The sequence below is a fragment of the Thamnophis sirtalis genome, unplaced genomic scaffold (genome assembly GCF_051295495.1).
Source record: "Thamnophis sirtalis isolate CommonGarterSnake01/CBP01778 unplaced genomic scaffold, rThaSir2_p1.2 scaffold_11, whole genome shotgun sequence".
NCBI lineage: Eukaryota > Metazoa > Chordata > Lepidosauria > Squamata > Natricidae > Thamnophis > Thamnophis sirtalis.
The window spans coordinates 64,593,824-64,614,424 of NW_028261391.1; the positions used below are offsets into that span (position 1 = coordinate 64,593,824).

At 40.6% G+C, this 20,601-nt stretch overlaps 2 protein-coding genes across 8 annotated transcripts in view; one reads left to right on the plus strand and one right to left on the minus strand.

The window, feature by feature from the left end:
* ZRANB1 (zinc finger RANBP2-type containing 1) overlaps window positions 1-4,738 on the plus strand; it is a 55,824-nt gene extending 51,086 nt beyond the window's left edge. For both annotated transcript variants that reach the window (XM_087725956.1, XM_087725955.1), the window contains one exon: window positions 1,209-4,738. In XM_087725956.1, the coding sequence (XP_087582082.1) occupies window positions 1,209-1,427 (219 nt within the window). In that variant the 3' untranslated portion in view covers window positions 1,428-4,738. The remainder of the gene's footprint in view (window positions 1-1,208) is intronic.
* A 1,643-nt stretch (window positions 4,739-6,381) lies between these two features.
* The window catches only part of CTBP2 (C-terminal binding protein 2), a 278,022-nt gene continuing 263,802 nt past the window's right edge, over window positions 6,382-20,601 (minus strand). For 5 of the 6 annotated variants that reach the window (XM_087725960.1, XM_087725963.1, XM_087725962.1 and 2 more), the window contains 4 exons: window positions 20,215-20,345; window positions 16,071-16,198; window positions 14,854-14,971; window positions 6,382-7,848 (listed from right to left, as the gene is read on the minus strand). In XM_087725960.1, coding sequence (XP_087582086.1) covers window positions 7,668-7,848; window positions 14,854-14,971; window positions 16,071-16,198; window positions 20,215-20,345 — 558 coding nt within the window. In that variant the 3' untranslated portion in view covers window positions 6,382-7,667. Of the gene's footprint in view, window positions 7,849-12,922; window positions 13,025-14,853; window positions 14,972-16,070; window positions 16,199-20,214; window positions 20,346-20,601 lie in introns of all 6 variants that reach the window. The other variant, XM_087725958.1, reaches the window with a different exon arrangement.

Sequence of the window (20,601 nt, forward strand, 5' to 3'; positions counted from 1 at the left end):
TACCGTCGACCGGGCAATGCCGGTTGGCGACTATTCGGGGGAGATCTTTTTCTGTAGCTGCCCCGGCCCTGTGGAATGATCTCCCCGCAGAGATCCGGAGCCTTCCCACTCTCGCGGCCTTCCGTAAAGCCATTAAAACCTGGCTGTTCCGGCAGGCCTGGGGCTGTTGACCCCAAAATACCGTCCAGCCCCACTTAGAACGGAGTGCATGGTGTGTTTTTTTAAATCTATCTTTTCTTTCCTTCTCTCCTTTTTGATTTATTTGTATTGTTAGCCGCCCGGAGTCCTACGGGATTGGGCGGTATATAAATGTTATTAAACTTTAAACTTTAAATGGGTTTTCATAACTCGGTCTGTGAAACAGAACTGTTAGATTTCTTCAATCTTACCTTACATATTTTTTTTTTAAAAAGTAGACATTAGGCAATAGATCATCATGGAAGAAATCCATGTATGTGGCTACTAGAAGTTAATTAATTCTACAGTTAGGAATTGGCTAGTAGATTTTTGAATCGGCCACAGCAAGTGTCACACAACACTTATTTATTTATTTATTTAATTAGTTTGTATGCCGCCCACTCTCATAGAGACTCAGGGCGGCTTAAAGGTAAAAAAGAGAGGGGGGACATACAAAAAATAAAAAAACAACATTAAAAATTGCACCAACATTCATAACCGAGGATGGGGCTGGATAATTCAACAGCCCCAGGCCTGCCGGAACAGCCAGGTCTTGGTCGCTTTACGGAAGGCCGGAAGAGTAGTAAGGGTCCGGATCTCCACGGGGAGATCGTTCCATAGGGCCGGAGCAGCTACAGAGAAGACCCTCCCCTGGGGGGTCGCCAGCCGACATTGACCAGCAGATGGAATCCGGAGGAGGCCTAGTCTGTGCGATCTAATAGGTCTCTGGGAGGTAATTGGCAGGATTGGCGGTCTCTCAGGTAGCCAGGTCCGATACCATGTAGGGCTTTAAAAGTAACAACTAGCACCTTGAAGCGTGTCCGGAGACCAAAGGAAAGCCAGTGCAGTTCGCGGAGGATAGGTGTAACGTGGGTGTATCTAGGTACACCCACTATTGCTCGCGCGGCTGCATTCTGGACTAACTGAAGTCTTCGAACACACTTCAGGGGCAGCCCCATGTCTCTTGTCTCTTTTAGTTGGCAGTATTCTAAACTAAACTGACCATGTTGTCTGTATTTTTCCCCCCGAAGATTGGTAATGAGGAACAGCAAGAGAAGTTGCTTAGGGAATGGCTGGACTGTTGTGTGACAGAAGGGGGAGTCCTGGTTGCTATGCAGAAAAGCTCTCGCCGGCGTAACCATCCCCTGGTAACGCAGATGGTAGAGAAATGGCTGGACCGCTATAGACAAATCCGCCCCTGTACATCCCTTTCAGATGGAGAGGAAGATGAAGACGACGACGATGAATGAATGAAAAACGAAAGATACCAGCTGCATATAAGTGTACGGTGACAACCCCAGCTCTTGGAGCAGTCTAGCAAATTGTTGCATGGTGCCCCAATTGTAGCAGGGAACATCCTGCGTAGGATTTTGAGTGGGCATGGGAAGAATTCAGAGACTCATCTGATGCAAGAAGGAAGTATGTTGGTTGGACTCATTTGTAAACAAGAAAAAGAAAGCAAAGCCCTAAATTTTATTACCAAGACAGAAAGCATTTTTCCGGTTGTACATCTGCCCTTAATTATACCACATATGGTTGTGTAAGAAGGTTGAGTAATAGGAAAAAAAGTGTAACCAGCATCTTACAATTATTGAAGGAAATTCTTTTGAACAAGGGCACTTAAAAGCACATTGTTGATTAATATCTGTTCCTTTTGAGACTTACAGTAAAATTTGATTATTTTGCATCTTTTTAAGCATTCTGACATATTTCCTTGAAATAACATTTTATATGAAATCTTGCTAAGGCCCAGATCAGATCATCAGATCATGTGGCTTTCTTTTTTTCTTTCTTTCTTTTTTTTGTTGATGCCATATAACCAGAGTAACTCATACGTGCTAAAAAATGTATTGTTCTGTTAAATTTAATATTGTGCCCATTACAGTATAATAAAATGAAATTTTAAAGGGAAAACATATGGAAGGGATGATAAATCGACTTAAGTGAACTATTTTCTGTAAAGACTTCTCTAGTATCCATTACTACTTTGTATCACAACTTTGGAATAATCCCACCCCCCCCTTTTCAGGCTACTTAAAATAGTTTAAAAAAAAAAAAGCTGTTCCAGGGAACTTTATGCTAAACAATTGTGTGGAGTTTGTAAAACCGAACTGCATTTTGTCCAAACCCGGTCTTGCTGTGAGTTGTACTATAGAAATTAATATTTTATCGCCTTTCCCCATGCAAGTTAAAATTGCTTCCACTGAGGAGCATTCCTTGGTCATTAAAATTGAGTGAGAAAGCACTTTGACTGTTTTCCTTAAAAGCCTTCATTCTAAAGTTTGTTGGTCCTGTGTACTATTTTTCCTTAAAATGTAACCTTCAGAATCCTGTGCATGTTGACTGATTGTGGCCACATCTGAACTTGTAAGCTTCCTGGAACTGTCAGTTCAGAATATATTCTCCAGTTAAAAAAAAAATCTTTTTATTATACTTGATTACCTTAGCTATGCTGTATTGAATGGATCTAGCCCCACCCAAAAACTCACTGTAAGAACACTAAAGGTTGAATAGTTTTGTATGCAAAATGTAGATCCTGATATGCACTTTTTAAAGACCAATGATGGTGAAAATGATGACATGGAACCTGTTATAAGATAGAATCCCTGATTTAAGAATCTGAACAGAAACTGTACCTTTTTTTAAACGGATGTAAACACATAGGAGCCATTCTGAATTAATTGCTTTTTAAAATGGTACATTTTAAGCAATTGAAAGTTAAACAGAAATTTCTCAAAATAATTCTACTGACAAATAAACAATGACATTTTATCAAGGTACTGTGTTGAAACATATCAATACATTTTTCACTCTTATAGAAGCTTAATGTTTTACACAAAGAGAATCACATTGACCTGTGATAAATTTACAGAGCAGTAGAATCATTGGATTTTTTTTTTCCTACAACAGGTTGTGCTTTGATATACTCCTATTTTTAAGTTTTCCAAGCGAGTTAAAAAGGATATAGTTTAATACCTTAGTCCTCTGCTTGCTCTACATTCTTTCCTGTGTTCCTGAACTAATAGAATAAATTAGGTGATTATGCTTGAGTAGAATGAAGAAAATTGAAATGTTGCAAGTTGTGCTCCAAATCTGAGTTACTTCTCAATTCTAACCGCAATTTCCTGCAATGAGATACGGCCTTCTTGAATATAAATCTTATTTTATTTTCCTTTGCCCTATTAATAGAAGAAAACGTTTAGCCATATTTAACCAAGGCTTTAGCCATTTTCTTGAATAAATGCATTTGGCTGCTAGTAGGGATTTAAAAAAATCAGCAATATAAATTTTATTTTCATGTTATACAGCTATATAGCAAGCAATATACATATTATATAGTCACAGTACATCCTTAGGAGGCTCAGCGGAAGTCAGTGGTTTTATAGATTGTAATTCCAGTTGCTCTTTCAGTATAGCAGCGCAGTTATTAATTATAGCTGTGCCTTGAAACACTAATTGCAATAGTATGCAGGCCTGTCATCTGATGTATAATTTTTGGGAAGGATTACATTTTTTAAAACAAACTTGGAGATATTCTGACATGATATCCCTGCTTTAAAACTAGAGATCAGACTTCAGTTTGATTTTCTTTTAAAGTTGTAAAGTCTCTTTACAGTGCTCCAAATTAAACTGAATATTTTGCTGTCCTATTTTTTTTTGAATTGTGGTTTTTTTTTGAACCTTTATTACTTAAATTGTTTATCCTATTCAGATATTTTGTTCTACGTCTTATTTCAAAGCCTGCTGTTCTCTTGAAACAAACCCCTCACCACTTCTATGGTTAGCATCAAAATGATTTGCCATCTCCACCATTTTGTAAGGTAATTATTTCCCCCTCCAAAGCCGTGTTCTATTGTAGTGGATTATGCTTTCTTAATTATACCAGTATTTTATAAATTCTTTTAGCGGCATGCCTCTTCTATCATTTAATTTAGATTTAGCCTAGTAAGATAACTTTTACAATGGCAACTGGTATAAAAATCTCAACACAAAGTCTCCTCTTAAAGTAACTATCTGATTTTAAGTGGGGATTTTCCTCTTCAAATTATTAACTGGAAGCAATAGAAAATTAATGTCTCTATTCAGCACATTTACTCATGGTAGAACATCCCACAACAAATATGATTGGCTTATTCAAGTATTTTTCATGAATGCTAATTATGCGTAATTTGGAATGCTACTTCTTGGCTTAAGAACAAAGTCCCAAGAATATAGCAGCTTCTAAAAATTCACTAATGCCAGTGTAAACGTTTTGTTACTTCACCTTCATTTGTGTGACTTCCTAAAATGTTCTCTGTAATTCATCAATGTTTCTTCTGGTTGCTCTATTCTGCTATCTATGGTAAGTTGCACATATTTGCAGTGTTAGATCATCGACACATTTATGAAGTTGAATCCCTTGAATATGTTCAAGCTGGTAATGTGCTTTTCCATCAATTCAGAACAAAATATAAGTTTTGTACCAATGATTTGTTTTCGATTCCTGCTTCCATAGTTTGTGTGTGTCCCCCGTTTCCTTTAAGCCTTCTCAAACCACATTAAACGTTCACTGACAAGCTAATTTTAGTATCAGATATCTTAATGGCCACAAATATTTGTATACTTTCATGGCTGAAGTCCTAGGACACTGGATTGTAAATTTAGTTTTGTGATTTTTGATTTATACTGACTCCTGCCTGGACCATTTTTTTTTGTATGTTGCACCAGACCAGAGGTGTCAAACTCGTGATGAGACATCTTGACGTGGCGTATCGCAACTCCCCCCCCCTGCTAAAACAGAGGTGGGAGTGGCATCTGGACCGCGTGTTGTCACCCTCGCTCCAGACCAAAACTCTTGCTATGGAAAGAAAATGGCAGTGTGTGAGCTGGTGGCAACTTTATCTTTTCTCCTTTCGCACATAAACTCTTTTCCAACATAGCACATAGGCTTTTGGAAGAATATTGAATAGTAATTATAAAAGTTTTAACACACACAAAGTATTTTAGTCATTGCAATCATTTCTTCAGGATGGTCCATAAGTTGAGTTTACGGCTCATATGAAATACACATTTTCTTTTCATACGGATAGCAGCATGATAGACAGTGGTTCCAAAGTAGCTGTTAATTATCCGTAAGATTATTACGGGACACTTGGCATGAAAGCAACTGATGCTGACCAGTATAAAATGTCATTTACCTCGCCTGTTAATTCCATAATGTTTAGCAGTAATAGAGCTTCTAAGATTGCATGTAGGGCAAGAGAATTCTTTGCTCTTGCAGTATTTTGAATTCAGACATATTCTATTTCTCCCATTATACAATATGTTCTGCTATGATGAGGAAGATAGCAATAGCAATAGCAGCTAGACTTATATACCGCTTCATAGGGCTTTCAGCCCTCTCTAAGCGGTTTACAGAGTCAGCATATTGCCCCCACAATCTGGGTCCTCATTTTACCCACCTCGGAAGGATGGAAGGCTGAGTCAACCCTGAGCCGGTGAGATTTGAACAGCCGAACTGCAGTCAGCTGAAGTAGCGTTGCAGTGCTGCATTTAACCACTGCGCCACCTTGGCTCGGGAAAGACTGCACAGAAGGGAACACTTTCTCCCATGTTGCCCTGGGAGTTCCAAATGATGTTTGATCGGGCTCATCGGAGCCGTGGTGGCGCAGTGGTTAGAATTCAGTACTTGCAGGACTAACTCACTGCTCACTCCAGGATTTCTATTCTGAGCAGCTCAAGGTTGACTCAGCCTTCCAGTAAAATGAGGACCCAGTAAAATGAGGACCCAGATACGCTGATTCTAAACCACTTAGAGAGGTAAAGCTGTAAAGCGCTGTGAAGTAGTATATAAGTCTTAAGTGCTATTTGCTAACAAACCTGTCAGCTCTCATCCAAATGCTAAGGATTCTCAGAGTGTTTCTCAACCTAGACAACTTGAAGATGTCCGGACTTTAACTCCCAGAATTCCCCAGCCAGCATTCGCTGGCTGGGGAATTCTGGGAGTTGAAGTCCGGACATCTTCAAGTTGCCAAGGTTGAGAAACACTGTTCTAGACATACCTACTCCTGACGTGGGTCACGTTTGAGAAATCCAAAGTCACCATCCAGTTTTACCCTACAATGTTCAATCGTCTTATGAAGGACGAAAGTTTTTAATTCTACTGTGGATTCTGTAATGTTCTCAATCAGAATTGGTTCAAGAACATTGAGGGCCTGGTCCAACTGAAATTATAGAAATTGTCACTTTTTATTGAAAACTGCACTGAACGCTATATGTTTCACCTTTACAATAAACAAATACAGTTAACGGTAATACACTAAAACAAAACATATTTCTGGTAGCCATTGGTTCTGGTTTTGCTTTGTTTGGGACAGCTTTTAAAACTTTTTATCACAGAAACAGAATGTACCCATACAAAGGCTCGGAATAAGCCATTTTTTTTTTCCCAACAAAAGGTGATGTTTTCACAAAAGACTATGAATATAACATGTAACTAGTTGATACAAATCTAATAGGATTTGTTAAAATCAGTCACATCTAATAAACACATTTTGGAGTGCCCTTGTATAAAATACCACATGAAGAAAAGAAGACTTCGATGTCTAAAAAAGTGGGTTTTTTTGTTCATACAGTCTGACAAGTTACCATAAAAAGTGTTTTTTTTTTTCCTGAGACATAAGGAAATGCAACATTCTTGAATCCTTTCCAGCTCAAGACTCTTCCACTCAATAAAATAGCTGTGGATTTAAAACTGAGAAAAATATATTTGAATATAAATGTGAGACTTAACACTTTTTTTTTCCTTTTGCATCATCATGTGTTATTGAACTTACAGCTACTTTATTAAGTGTATCTTGTGGGAGAAGCGTCAATTTCTGTGAAAAAGGCAGTAAGTTAACGTAGGGCCTTTTCCCCTCTCTAAGCTATAGAACTGTAATTAAACTTTTGAGTAGCATCCCTCCAGTAAATTAGTGGCTACAGATAACTGTAACGAGCAAAAGTGTCTCTCCGTGTGTGGGTCATCTTTCCTCAAGGTGTCGAAAGAGAAGCCAGGTAATTGAGTAAGGAAAGGGCTGAAGTCACAGGATGGCGTCCTCTCTATTATCATGTAAGTTTCGTTAGGGCTGTTAGATTATGTTCTAAGTAATAAGATACTTCAATCAGCTGTTTTTCCCCCCAAAGGGACATAGAAGATACATATATTATTCTTGTGATTGATGTAAAGATGAAAGAACTTAAATACACAATAACAGATCAGTAATGTTATCAAATCCTAGTTTTCAGTGCTTCAGTAAGCAGATGACTTCTTCCATTTCCCCCTCCCTCCCTTAAGTCTTGACTCCTATTCTTGTGATTGTTGTGGTCGTCGTTGTCGTCGTTAACACTGGAACGTCATGATGCATCTGTCCAAAATGAACCTTACAAATTTTTGTATCAAATCCCTTTCAAGTTTGTCATGTTCTTATCCAACGTCTCTTGGTCCCAAATTGGAGTGCTTTAATTGTCTGCTATTGCTCATTTGGATGTTCCCTGTTGTCCCCATGTTTGGAGGGCTGGTTGGGAGATGGAGCTTGAGAAGGGTGGGCCACAGTTGGAAGATTATGGGTAACTGGAATTCCTCCTGGAATGATACCTTCCATAGCTGCTGGGATTCCACCTGGAGTAACACTCATCATTCCTGGTGGATATCTAGAAAGAAATTGATTTTTAATTAGAAGAAAACAAATGCACACGTGTTTCTCTAGAAAAAGCCGTGACCCGTCAAAACCGCGTTCCACAAAAGCGCGGTCGACGAAAGCATGTATGTGACGTCATCACAGCGCGACGAAAAAGATCGAAAAATTGAAATAAAAATTAAATTACAGCAAGCCGATTCACATAAAGGTAAGGGTTAGGGTTAGGTTAAGGGTTAGGATTAGGTTAAGAGCGTTAGCGTTACGCTTAGCGTTAGGTTAAGGGTTAGGTTTAGGGTTAGGTTTGGGGGGGTTAGGGTAAGGTTTTCGCTTTATTTTTAGATTTTTTGATCTTTTTCGTCGCGCTGTGATGACGTCACATACGCACTTTCGTCGACCGCGCTTTTGTCTACCGCGTTTTTGTGGTGGAACCGAAAAAGCAATGGTATAATGATTAAGGGATTGGGGAATCCCGTAGGAAAAACTATTTTCCTAATAAGTTCAGTAATAACATCTATTTCAATTCTTTCAAGACAGCTCTTACAAAAATGGTTTTATCCTATTTCTTTATTCCTGTTATTTTAGAAGCCTGTGCAAAACAGCCAGAATATATATCCCAGCAGTTGAAGAAGTAATCTTATTTGAACCCAAATCCTCTTGGTTTTTTTTTTTTTGCATCTCTTTTCAAAAGATAACAAGACAGAAACAGTGGCCATTTTTTTCTATTGGAAGAAAGAACGAAAAGTGAGATTTTATGTAATAGGTGAATATCTCTTTCAGGAAACACTTCAAAGAATATAATCTAGCTCAGTTTTGAATTATCTAGATGAGATGGGCAACACATCAGCCTAATTAAAAAAAATGTAACAATGCTTATTTAACTCTTATTTTAGAAATTAATTTAAAAAATAATGGTCTAAAATGCATATTTTAAAATTGATTGAATATGTAAATGTATACAGAAGTTTATAAAGTTACAAATAATTGTTCAAATTAATACTAACGGATTATGTTCCTTCAAATTTATTTCCAGTATAATCAAAATAAGAACGCCAGTTTGATGAAATAGTTAAAGGCTCTGGAATGGGAACAGGGAAAGTGAAATCCTAGTATTCCTTAGCTAAAAAAGCCAGCTCGAACTCTTTCAACTGGGGCGAGAGAAGTTGAAAAACATCTTAAAAGATGGTGCTGGCAAACCACTTCTGAAAAATGTTGCCAAGAAAACTACATGAACCTATTGGTTCAGTCACCTTGAATCAAGATTGACTTGAACAATCATAACTATGTAATCAAAATGGTTGTCAAATCTTTTCAAAACATCTACAGGCAATCCTTCACTTAGGCCCATTCAGCGGTCATTCAATGGCTCTGAATGAATGGTGATTACCACCAGTCCTTGGACTTTATCGTAAGCGTGTTTTTATTTTCCATTTTCATCCAGTCACATATATACTGTGCATAACCGGGGCCATATAACATTAAACAATAAACACAGTCATTCCTCTTGTCGACAATACCCCCCAAAATAGAAACCCAATGTACCTCTTCGACCCTCCATACACCCTTTCTTTCGCCCCCCTCCAACTTTCCATCTTCCCTCCATCATTCCCCTCTACCCTACTTCCCCTCCCCCTCTACCACTCCTCTCTCCCGATACACTCCCTCCCTTCCTTCTCCCCCTCCCTCCAGTCCTCTCTCCCACCCTCGCTACCTCTCTTTCTTCTACCCCTCTACTCCTCCCTTCGGTGTATTTCTACAATCTATTAATATATTCAGCTTGTACTATTTTTACAGTGGAATTAAAGAGCAACAGTATACAAGTGCAGTCACGTTACTTTAAAATCTAACACATACTATGTATCCCCCCCCTCCCCCATCAATGGCTCTGAATGAATGGTGATTACAACCAGTCCTTGGACTTTAGACAGTCCCAGAACTTATGACTAGTTGCGTGACATGTGATTTACATGATCAGCATTTGCAACCTTCCGAGGGCTTCCCCAGAAAGTCAATAGCAATAGCAATAGCAGTTAGACTTATATACCGCTTCATAGGGCTTTCAGCCCTCTCTAAGCGGTTTACAGAGTCAGCATATCGCCCCCACAGTCTGGGTCCTCATTTCACCCACCTCGGAAGGATGGAAGGCTGAGTCAACCTTGAGCCGGTGAGATTAGAACCGCCGAACTGCAGATAACAGTCAGCTGAAGTGGCCTGCAGTACTGCACTCTAACCACTGCGCCACCTCGGCTCCAATGTGGAAGACATCAGAGAAAGTTGCAAGTTGCAAGATAAGTCTTCCCTACCCATGTGCCTTTCCTCAGCCTCTTTGTGCTTGTGCCACACCAGCTGTTTGTGCACCCCTCATACCCTCCCTGACTCACACCTCTTGCACACACCCTGCCCAACCTGGGTCATGATCTCATCCACTCTCTCTGACCTACGTGTCTCATGCATCCTTCATACTCTCTCCAACATGCATCTTTTGTGGACCCCCTTGCACCTCCTCAATCCATACTACAACCTTGTGCAGCCTCCGTGACTTGCACCTCTCGTGCATCCTCTTGCACCCACCCCAACTCTTGTCAGATCTTCTCTGCATTTCTTTGAATTTCCTTGCCCTGTCCACAACACAGCAGCAGCTATTAACAATAGCAATAGCAGTTAGACTTATCTACCTCTTCATAGAGCTTTCAGCCCTCTCTAAGCGGTTTACAGAGTCAGCATATTGCCCCCAACAACAATCCGGGTCCTCATTTTACCCACCTCGGAAGGATGGAAGGCTGAGTCAACCTTGAGCCGGTGAGATTTGAACAGCCGCACTGCAGAACTGCAGTCAGCTGAAGTAGCCTGCAGTGCTGCACTCTAACTACTGCGCCACCTCGGCTCTATTGACCCTGCCTGCTGACCTGGGACTTGAAACTTCCTGCTGGCTTCTACACTGACTTTGGTTATGGGAAGCTGGCAAGAAATTGCCTTATTTAACCGTGACTGTATGATCATTATAGCAGTGGTAGTCCCAGTGCTATCATAACTCCAGGACCACAGTTTATTGATCAAGGATCTCACGTAACTGTGACATGGGAAGCAGTGGAAGTCCCAAACAGATGGGTGACAGCTAGGGTTGGGCAAGTGCTACAGAGCACAAACCAGGTACATGGGTAAGTGCTATGGAGTAGATGTGTACCAGAGGTGGGTTCCTACCAGTTCGCACCTATTCGGTAGAACCGGTTCATCAAATCTACCGAACCGGTTAGAAGAGGTTCCACCAGTGGACCCGGAAAGCAGGCCACACCTACAGAAGAGGTTCCAAATGTTTTTTGAAACCCACCCCTGGTCCTTGGATATGATTATTCTACACTATCATGCTCATATTTATAAAACTCAGTGCCTCTGTGAAAGGTAAGGATGACTACTGCGTTTGTGGTGCAATCAGAACATTGCGTGTGTTGAAGTTGTTTTAACGCAAACCAAAGATGCCTTTTCAAAAACAAGTTTACATCCTATTCTTATGCATGCCAGAGCTGTGTGTGAGGTAATTTAAGGTGGTTCTGACAAGTGTCGTCGGCATCTTCATATCCGGTCACATGGGCGGCAAGCCACTCCCATCCGGTCACATGGGCGGCAAGCCACTCCCACAAAGGAGGCCACACCCACAGAGTAGGTTCGAACAATTTTTGAAACCCACCACTGATGTGTATGGAGTGTGGGTGGCTGCCAGGACTGAGGAAAGAAGCAGCAGGACTGGCAGTTGTAATCTTCTCCTAGCTTTACTTGTGGGAAGCTGGTAGAAAAGGTTTCACATGGGGATCACACAACCACAACTACACTGCAATTGTCCTATTTGCAAGCCTTTTGCCATGCACCCAAATCATGATCGCATGACCATAAGACTGCTGCAATGGCTACAATTTCATGGATTGGACATACCATATATGAGAGCCGAGGTGGCGCAGTGGTTAGGGTGCAGTACTGCAGGCCACTTCAGCTGACTGTTATCTGCAGTTCGGCGGTTCAAATCTCACCGGCTCAAGGTTGACTCAGCCTTCCTTCCTTCCGAGGTGGGTGAAATGAGGACCCAGACTGTGGGGGTGATATGCTGACTCTGTAAACCGCTTAGAGAGGGCTGAAAGCCCTATGAAGCGGTATATAAGTCTAACTGCTATTGCTATTGCTATATATCATTCTTGTTCATCATCATAATTTAGAATGCTTGCTGAATGAGGGTTCACAAGGAAAGCCTTTCTGTGTTATACAATTCTTGTTTGCAAAAAACAGATTACTAAATGGCTGGTATAAATCTTTATGGAACGTCCAAAGATTTTAATTTTTTTGTACTGAAAGAGGACCACAGGATAGTTTCTGGAGTCTATAACTTAAGTTTGGATCCACCTTGCTTGGGAATTAAACCTCTTAGGGAAAAAAATTCCCGTTTTCAAACATTATACAACTATCCACATACACACACACACACATGCGTCTGCATGTGTACGTGTGTGTGTGTGTGTGTACAGGCATGTTCTTTTGTGTGGTTTTCTATTATGTCTAAAGTATACTGTAGGTTCTTGGATCTATAGCGATAATTGAAAAATAAAATCATACACAGCTGGTTTTGAAAGACTTAAGACTTTATAATTTATTTTCTTTAATAAAAAGGTCCTGCTCTCAGTTTACTTGAGAAAGAAGGAAATTTAATAGAATCACAAGAGTTGTAAAAAGCTATTTTGGCCATCAAGTTCAACTGCCATTCCATGGAAGAATTTGAATTAAATTATCCAGGACGGACAGCTGTCTAACCTTTCCTTAAAGAAAATCCTCTTAAGATTCTATTATATTGAACCGTTCTCGGGCTTAGATATTTTTGCCCCCTAACATTTAACTGGAAACTGCACAATATAACTTCAATGGGTTATTGCAGTGTTTTTCAACCTTGGCAACTTGAAGATGTCTGGACTTCAACTCCCAGAATTCCCCAGCCAGCATTCGCTGGCTGGGGAATTCTGGGAGTTGAAGTCCTGACATCTTCAAGTTGCCAAGGTTGAAAAACACTGGGTTATTGCATATTGTGCCTTGTGAAATAATGAAGGACAGACCTTGTCTTCTGTGTCAGTTCTTTTTTGTTACTCGAAGGATACTATTGTATTTTCCAGACTGTCTTCTTCCGGTCAAAAGCTTCCCACTCCCCCAGCCTGTTCCTATTAATTCCAATGAAGAATAAGAAACTACAGAGGAGCAATGGAAATCTTCCTTATTCCCTAGTTAGTCTAAAGTTTGCCTACAGCTTATATTTCAAGACTATCTCATAGCAACAGATATGTGGATTAGCAGTGATGTCTCAAATAAATGAAAACTGATGCATTGCTTCAGCTCAATGTTCCCATCTCAAACCAGCAAGACATCTAGTAGAGAGGATGGTAGCCTAATAAAGATGAATATATGATTATAAGAATTGTCCTTTTTTTTCCACAAAAAATTAATCACCTTTGCAAAATAGGTGCATTTATATCTGATTACACCAGTAATGGTGAGCAATATAGGGCCATTCCAAAATTGTTGGATTATAGTTGCCTTCAACCCCACTGCCCAGGTTCTACCCTACTGGAGTACTGTTCCATGGCGTGACCCGACAAAAGGGCGAACGACAAAACCGCGGCCGACTAAACTGCGTCTCTAAAACCGCGATGTCATCAACGCGCTGACAGAAGGGCGATTTACAACAGTGCGTCGGCAGAAGGGCGATTTAAGTTAAGGTAAGGGTTAGGGTTAGGTTTAGGGTTAGGTTTAGCATTACGTTTAGGGTTAGGTTTAGTTTTACAGCGCGCTTCTGTTGCCGCGCTGTTGTCGCCGCGATTCAGCGCTCATTCGTCGGAACGCTTTAGAACACGCGGTTTAGTCGGGCGCGGTTTTGTCGTTCGCCCTTTTGTCGGTGAACCGTTCCATACAGGGTTATTATAATGTACATGATAGTATAAGCAGAGCCAAGTTATACCAAATATATTTTATGTTTTTAAAGCAATTAAAAAGTTCTAACATTGTAAAAGGGTATATAGTCTGTAGAGATTCTCAGTCATCCAGGTCATGGTTGCCCCAAATGTGCTTTTTCAGGAGGCAAAAAACTTCCAACAACCTGTAAAGCAGTGGTAGTCAACCTGGTCCCTACCGCCCACTAGTGGGCGTTCCAGCTTTCATGGTGGGCGGTAGGGGTTTTTTCCGAAACTGAAGCACTTTCCTTTTTTAAAATTTAATTAACTTTTTTTAAAAATTTCATCGCATTATTTAAAAACATTTTCATTAGGTTTTCATAAATTCACCATTACTGTGGAACCGTTGAGCGGTTTACTACTAACAGAGATACAAAAGTGGGCGGTAGGCATAAAAAGGTTGACTATCCCTGCTGTAAAGGGTGCAATTTTTTTTTCAAAAAAATCACCCAAATGGCAGAAAACTTTGACATTTTCTAGACTTTTGAGTTAAATATTACCATTTACTATTTAAAGTTACTATTTGTAAGTATAAATGTCTTGGGTCACTCTAAGTTCTGCATGTTCAAAGTTATTTAAATGATCTAGTGGAACAACTGAATAAATTGATATTCAAATCAAGGAAAGCCTTTCGTGAAGTATAAAACAGAGATCAACAATAGTTTTTTAGCCCGTCATTATGACATGATCTCACCTGATGGCCTGGATTTTAAAAGAACATTTCTTTGGTTGTTGAATTTTGGAGACCTGGCAGACACTTTAATGCCAAGATAATGCTTTTATGATAGGGAAGCGGAGCAAGATTTTAATGAAAATACTCTCTCAGAACCGTCTCTCACTTCTTGATTAGATTACAATAGTAAGCATCCTCTGTGGATGCAAGTTCCAAAACACAAAAGCTGAAGGATTACTACCACCCACTCAGAAATCTTAGATTTTGAGTAACTCGTTCTTCAAGCCCCTTTGTTGAACGGACAGAATTACCAAGAAAGAAAGAAAGAAAAAGAAGAAGAAAGAAAATAAGAAAAATTATTTTATCTTACCTGTATGTGGCACCATTGAGCTCTGGATGAATTGCTTGCTGATCTATTACTGACCAAGGCGCAGTTGTGACAAAGAATTCCTTGTTGACACAATTCCGTAAGCTTTCAGGGATGCGACCTGGAATAATTAGAATTTTGAGACTCTTACTGGTATTATGTAGCACACTCTACCAAATGTTCTGTTTTTCCGCAATCCTTTAATTGAGGGCTGTGGGAATATTCTTCCCGAGTCCAATTTGGGATGGTGTTCAAAACGAAGGAAGCTAGTGGAAGTTCCCTGAAGGTGAAACAGTATGCAACACGGTGTGTTTGCTTGTTTAATATAATTGCCAGGAATCTCGCTGAGCGTTTTAAAGGGTTAGAATTTAAAATTCTCCATCCCTTTGCTCTGCTGCTGTTTCATAAGACCCGCTGGAGCACATCATGTTTACTTGCTTTACTGGAAGAGGTGCTGCCTCATGTACCTTACTAGCCAAGTAATTGATAGGGAAATGGCAAATTCATACACGGTGTAAAAGTGGCTGACAAAATACTAACTCTCTGATTGATCAAAATGGGATATCCTTTCCACCGGCCACAAAAATATTCAGCCTCCATTCCATGAAAGTGGAGATAACATCCTTGATAGACTACTCTTACAATTACTGATAGATAGGATGATCAAGACTTATTCTAGACCTGGACCTGGTTTGGTATCTATCATGCTATGAGCCGAGGTGGCGCAGTGGTTAGGGTGCAGTACTGCAGGCCACTTCAGGTGACTGTTATCTGCAGTTCGGCGGTTCTAATCTCACCGGCTCAAGGTTGACTCAGCCTTCCATCCTTCTGAGGTGGGTGAAATGAGGACCCAGACTGTGGGGGCGATATGCTGACTCTGTAAACCGCTTAGAGAGGGCTGAAAAGCCCTATGAAGCGGTATATAAGTCTAACTCCTATTGCTATGCTGGCAAAACCTGGTTTAAAACAAAAAAAACAAAACCACATCCCTCCTTCCCAGGGCTAAACATGTCACCTATGCTCCTCAACTGTCTTGGAAACTCAGAGACCGATTTCTAATCCCAAACCAAAGAATGCAGCAGAAATATTCAGGCAAGGATGTTTTCTGTCTCGGGAGGTTTTCAGGATCAGAAACATTTGCGTATAAGATTCAGCCCAGACGCAGGGAAGCCTTCCGGGGAGGCACCGAACCTCTCCCGGAGCAAAGCACAGGAGAGTACCTGTAATCGCTCGGCGTATCTCTGTTGCAGCTGCTTCTCTCATCTCTAGTGACGCCTGTTCACTGTACCAAGCAGTATGTGGAGTACAAATTAAATTGGGCGCATCTTTCAGGGGCCCCTGAGCAAAGCTACAAAAACATTTTAGAGACAAGGTTTTTTTTAAATAAAAAAAAGCTCTGAATGAAATCCCACCAGAGAATTATTTATTATTATTATTATTTATTTGTCTTGTATGCCGCCCACTCCCGGAGGACTCCGGGCGGCTCACAAAAGACAAGGGAAAGAGGGGAAACGAGACAAAGGCAACATATTAAAAAACAAAACCAACATTCACAATTTCCATGGAGATAGATGCTTCTCAGCTCCCCCCAGCCTGCTGGAACAGCCAGGACTTGGTGGCTTTGCGGAAGGCCGGGAGGATAGTAAGGATCCGGATCTCAACAGGGAGCTCGTTCCAGAGAGCCGGAGCTGCAAATCCCATTTCACTACTTCTTTGCTTTCCTTCAATAATGGGTGATGGTTGGAAACCGGAAATCTCGTTCCAGTTTAACCACTACCTCAAAAAAAATATGAGCTGATATAAAAAAAATAATAATTTTATAATGCTTTCCAAGCATAATAAACGACAAGGTTTGACAAATTCCCCAAGGAAAATGATTTCTAATCCAAGTTTTTAGGACTTGGGGCAGATTAAGATGTTAGATGCAATCAAATTGGATGTGACAGGGACGCCAGATGTGTTTTATTCGTATGTCTGCCCAGATACATGAAATCTAAGTGAGTGTTGCAATTTTCTTCTAACTGATATGGAAAAAAATCTATTAGAATAGAAAGAGGGCAGGGAAATAAACGATGGAGGGTCTCAAGCTTCTCCTTGAAGTACCTCAGTGTAGCAATGGAGTACATTGTTGTATTATCATTTGATCTTTTGGAATTCAACAGGACATAAAGTCCGGTATTAAAGCTAGTTTTCAAAATAGTCATTGATTGTGAGAGAAAAAGGGATTTATTACAACAAGGAAGTAAATACCTTATTTATTTGAAATAATCAATTTTTGCAAAGTCTTTTGTCAGATTTGCTCTATTTAAATACAAGTTTATATTCAAGCCACCTATATATAAACAAAGAGCAAACACCACTGCCTTCTAGCATTGATGATGTTACCTAGTTGGGTAATGAAACGCCTGCAGGAAAACAACCAAGCTCAGAGAGCATCAAGGATCTCCCCAACTTAATGTTCATTAACCTCTAATTGAAATTTAGTTTTTGGTTCAGTAATGTATGTGGACAACAAAGTAATTTATGGCCTCTAGACTTCGTCGACTACACAATGTCGTCTGGCGGCTCCTTGGGGGAGAGCCTTCTCTGTAGCTGCCCCGGCCCTATGGAATGATCTACCCCCTGAGATCCAGACCCTCCCTACTCTCTCGGCCTTCCGAAAGTCTACTGAGACCTGGCTGTTCCGGCAGGCCTGGGGCTGTTGATCTCTGATTGAGCTTCAGCCCCATTAACATCGAGTGTATGTTGTGTCCTTTTTTTAACTTGCTCTGTTTTGTATTTTTTTAACTTTTTTAGTATTCTGTTTTTTAAACTGTTTTTATGTAAGCCGCCCGGAGTCCTTCGGGATTGGGCGGCATACAAATCTATTAAAATTCAAATTCAAAAACCATTTGACCCTTATTAGTTCACAAGAAAAATATAAAGCAGGGCTTCATCTGGACCAAAGTTTTCCAGTCTTGGCAACTTTAATAAGACTTTGAGTTCAACTCCCAGAATTCCTCACTGAGCCATTACAGAAAATTTGCATTCTGCTTTCCCTATTTTGTTCTTGGCTACAGGTTAGTGGGGTCGATGGGAGGAGTCAAAATAGACAAGATAGATGCATCCCGGCCTCACTGTTCATACTTGTCACTGTATGTACAATAGTGGCGGGTCTTGGTTACAATGCTATCCATGCCTACCACCTTGCCCATTCCAATCACTGACAAATATATTTTGAATTATTTGTCAATACTCATATATGGTCTCACACAGAAAACCAGTGTTTTTTTTCCCCAACCATGGCTGCTGGTGAGGCTGTCTGCTTGGTGAAATTATGAAGGAAGAGATCTTTAAATGTTGTAGCGGTGACAGTGGAATTGAAACCCACCTTCCTAATACAATTGGTTGATTAATTAATTCAACAAATATATATGGCTGCCCATCTATCAATGGAAATGTCTGCTACTTGAAAAGCTGACATCACCAGGGATATCTAGTTGATCAGCAACCGTGTTTGCCTAATACTCAATTAAGTGATTCTTAGATCTATTGCAACGTTTTCTCCTATGACTGGATTCTGCGTTGAAGTTACTTGTAGAACTCTTGATGATGGATTGATTTTATATTGCTAATACTATTATGGTTTTAGACAATGCTTCTGTTTGTTTGCCCTACAATATGAAAACGATTCTCGGGATTATTCTCAGCAGGACGACAGGAACAGAGCCTCAACATTGTGAGGCTGTTGAAATACCATCAAACTCTGAATAACCTCGAAGCATTTTATTGGAGTGGGAGTTTCTTCCAGCTTTCTACAATTTAATGTACTTATCCACATAACAGATGAAGCCATTAACCATAATACCTTTTACATTTTCAATTTAGAAATGTCATCCGTAGTTCATAGGTTTATAGCAACACTCGGATCTTCCTTGAAGTAGCACTGCATATATAAGGTAACCAGACGTCCCGATTTTGGCGGGACAGTCACGCTTTGGGCCAATTTTTCCCGCGTCCCATGGCGTTTTTAAAAAGTCCCGATTTTCCGGTCGGCCATGCACATGGCAAGAAAACACCGCGCGGCAGTTTGCAACTGCCGCGCAGTGATTTCTACTTTCACAGGCTCCGGAAGCTGGGGAGGTCCTTTGCAGGCAGCTACAACTGGCCGCCCGCAAAGGATCTCCCCGGACTTGTTTTGATGAGCACGGGGCGACTGACGGTAGTTTGCGCCGGCCGCGCCCGCTCAAACTATCGTCAGTCGCCCCGTGTTAAAATCTGGTCACCTTATGCATATATCTTATTGCAAATAATAGCATGTGGATAATACGGTTCTTTCAATAACTGTATTTTTCCCGGACCTGAATCCAATTGCTCACAGAGTCTAACTAAGCAGATGGCCAGATTCCATGCAGAAGGGATACTTTTGTTCGTGGAGCCACGGGGAGTCACAAATCACTGACCTTTGCCACTGGTGACTGCTTGTTTTGCTGCTTGGAAAGAGCTGCAATTCTAGTAGAGAGGGTCACTTTTCAATTTAAAATTCAGGCTTGTGCTGTAATGCCAATGTTCTGCTTAAAGGAGCACCCTTTGTTTTTGCTTAAAGGGACTACAATGGATTCCTCACAGAAAATCCCGAAGAATTCAGGAGAGGCTATTAGGTGTACAGGAAATGCAACTTCTACAGCTAACTCCGTCCATTAGCAAAGCCAATTATGGCCCCCCAGTTTTTTGCAGCTCAATAACAACAGGCTCCCGCTGATCTTTAAAACTTTCCAGGAGGTTTCTAAAATCTTTATGAAGTTTTATTTCTGAAAGTTCATGCTGCTCATCTTGCCAAGGGCAATTTTTTTTTTTTGTCTATATGGCATTTCAAGCTTATCAGGACAGGATTTACTTTAGCAGGATTTCTCCATTTTAGCAACTTTAAAATGCGGACTTCAACTCCCGGAATTCCCCAGCCAGTCTGCTTGCTTGCTGGTTAGTGAATTCTGGGAGTTGAGGAGTCTACATATCTTAAAAGTTACTAAGGCTGAAAAACTCTGGCTTTAAACCGCGGGTAAGGAACCCAGAGGGTATGTTTCCATTCCCCAGCACTCTGAGAATTTGATGGCTCCTTTTTTTTCCTGTAAAGGAAATGTTGATGTGGGTATATGGGTAGGTGGCCACCAGTATAAACTGTTCCAATCTTCTCCGTTGAAGTACAGTCTTATCCCAGAAGCAAAACATTTAGTCAAAAATTCAGTCCTAAACCTAAAACTAAATGAGATCAAAGCATTTTATAAATGGCCTTCTGGGTTGTCCCAAAGTTGTGGCCTGGCCCCCCAACTCTTTAAGTGTTGCCCAGATCAGGCAAGCTACAATACAAGGTCTTCTAATACTTACCTAAACGGTTCTGATTCGTGGACATCCAGTGCTGCCCCTCGTATCCTTCCTTCCTTCAGAGCTTGGGTTAAGGCCTTTTCATCCACCAGACCACCTCGTGCTGTGTTTACCAAAAAAGCTCCCTGCCTCATCTGAGAGGAAACAAAAAGAAAAGAGCTGAAGAAGCTTCCTGGATGAGAAGCGAAACATCTTAAAAAAAAAAAAGCAGAAAGTCCAGTTGCCTCTTGAAGAAGCACCTAAGGGACAACCATGACCTGGATGACTCAGAATCTCCATAGATGGAGAAAGAAAAGACCATTCCACAGTTTATAAAGATTTCCTTCTAGGTTTGTCACCTTACTATAACAGCATTAATATCTACACCCTTGGTAGAATCTGCTCTGAAAC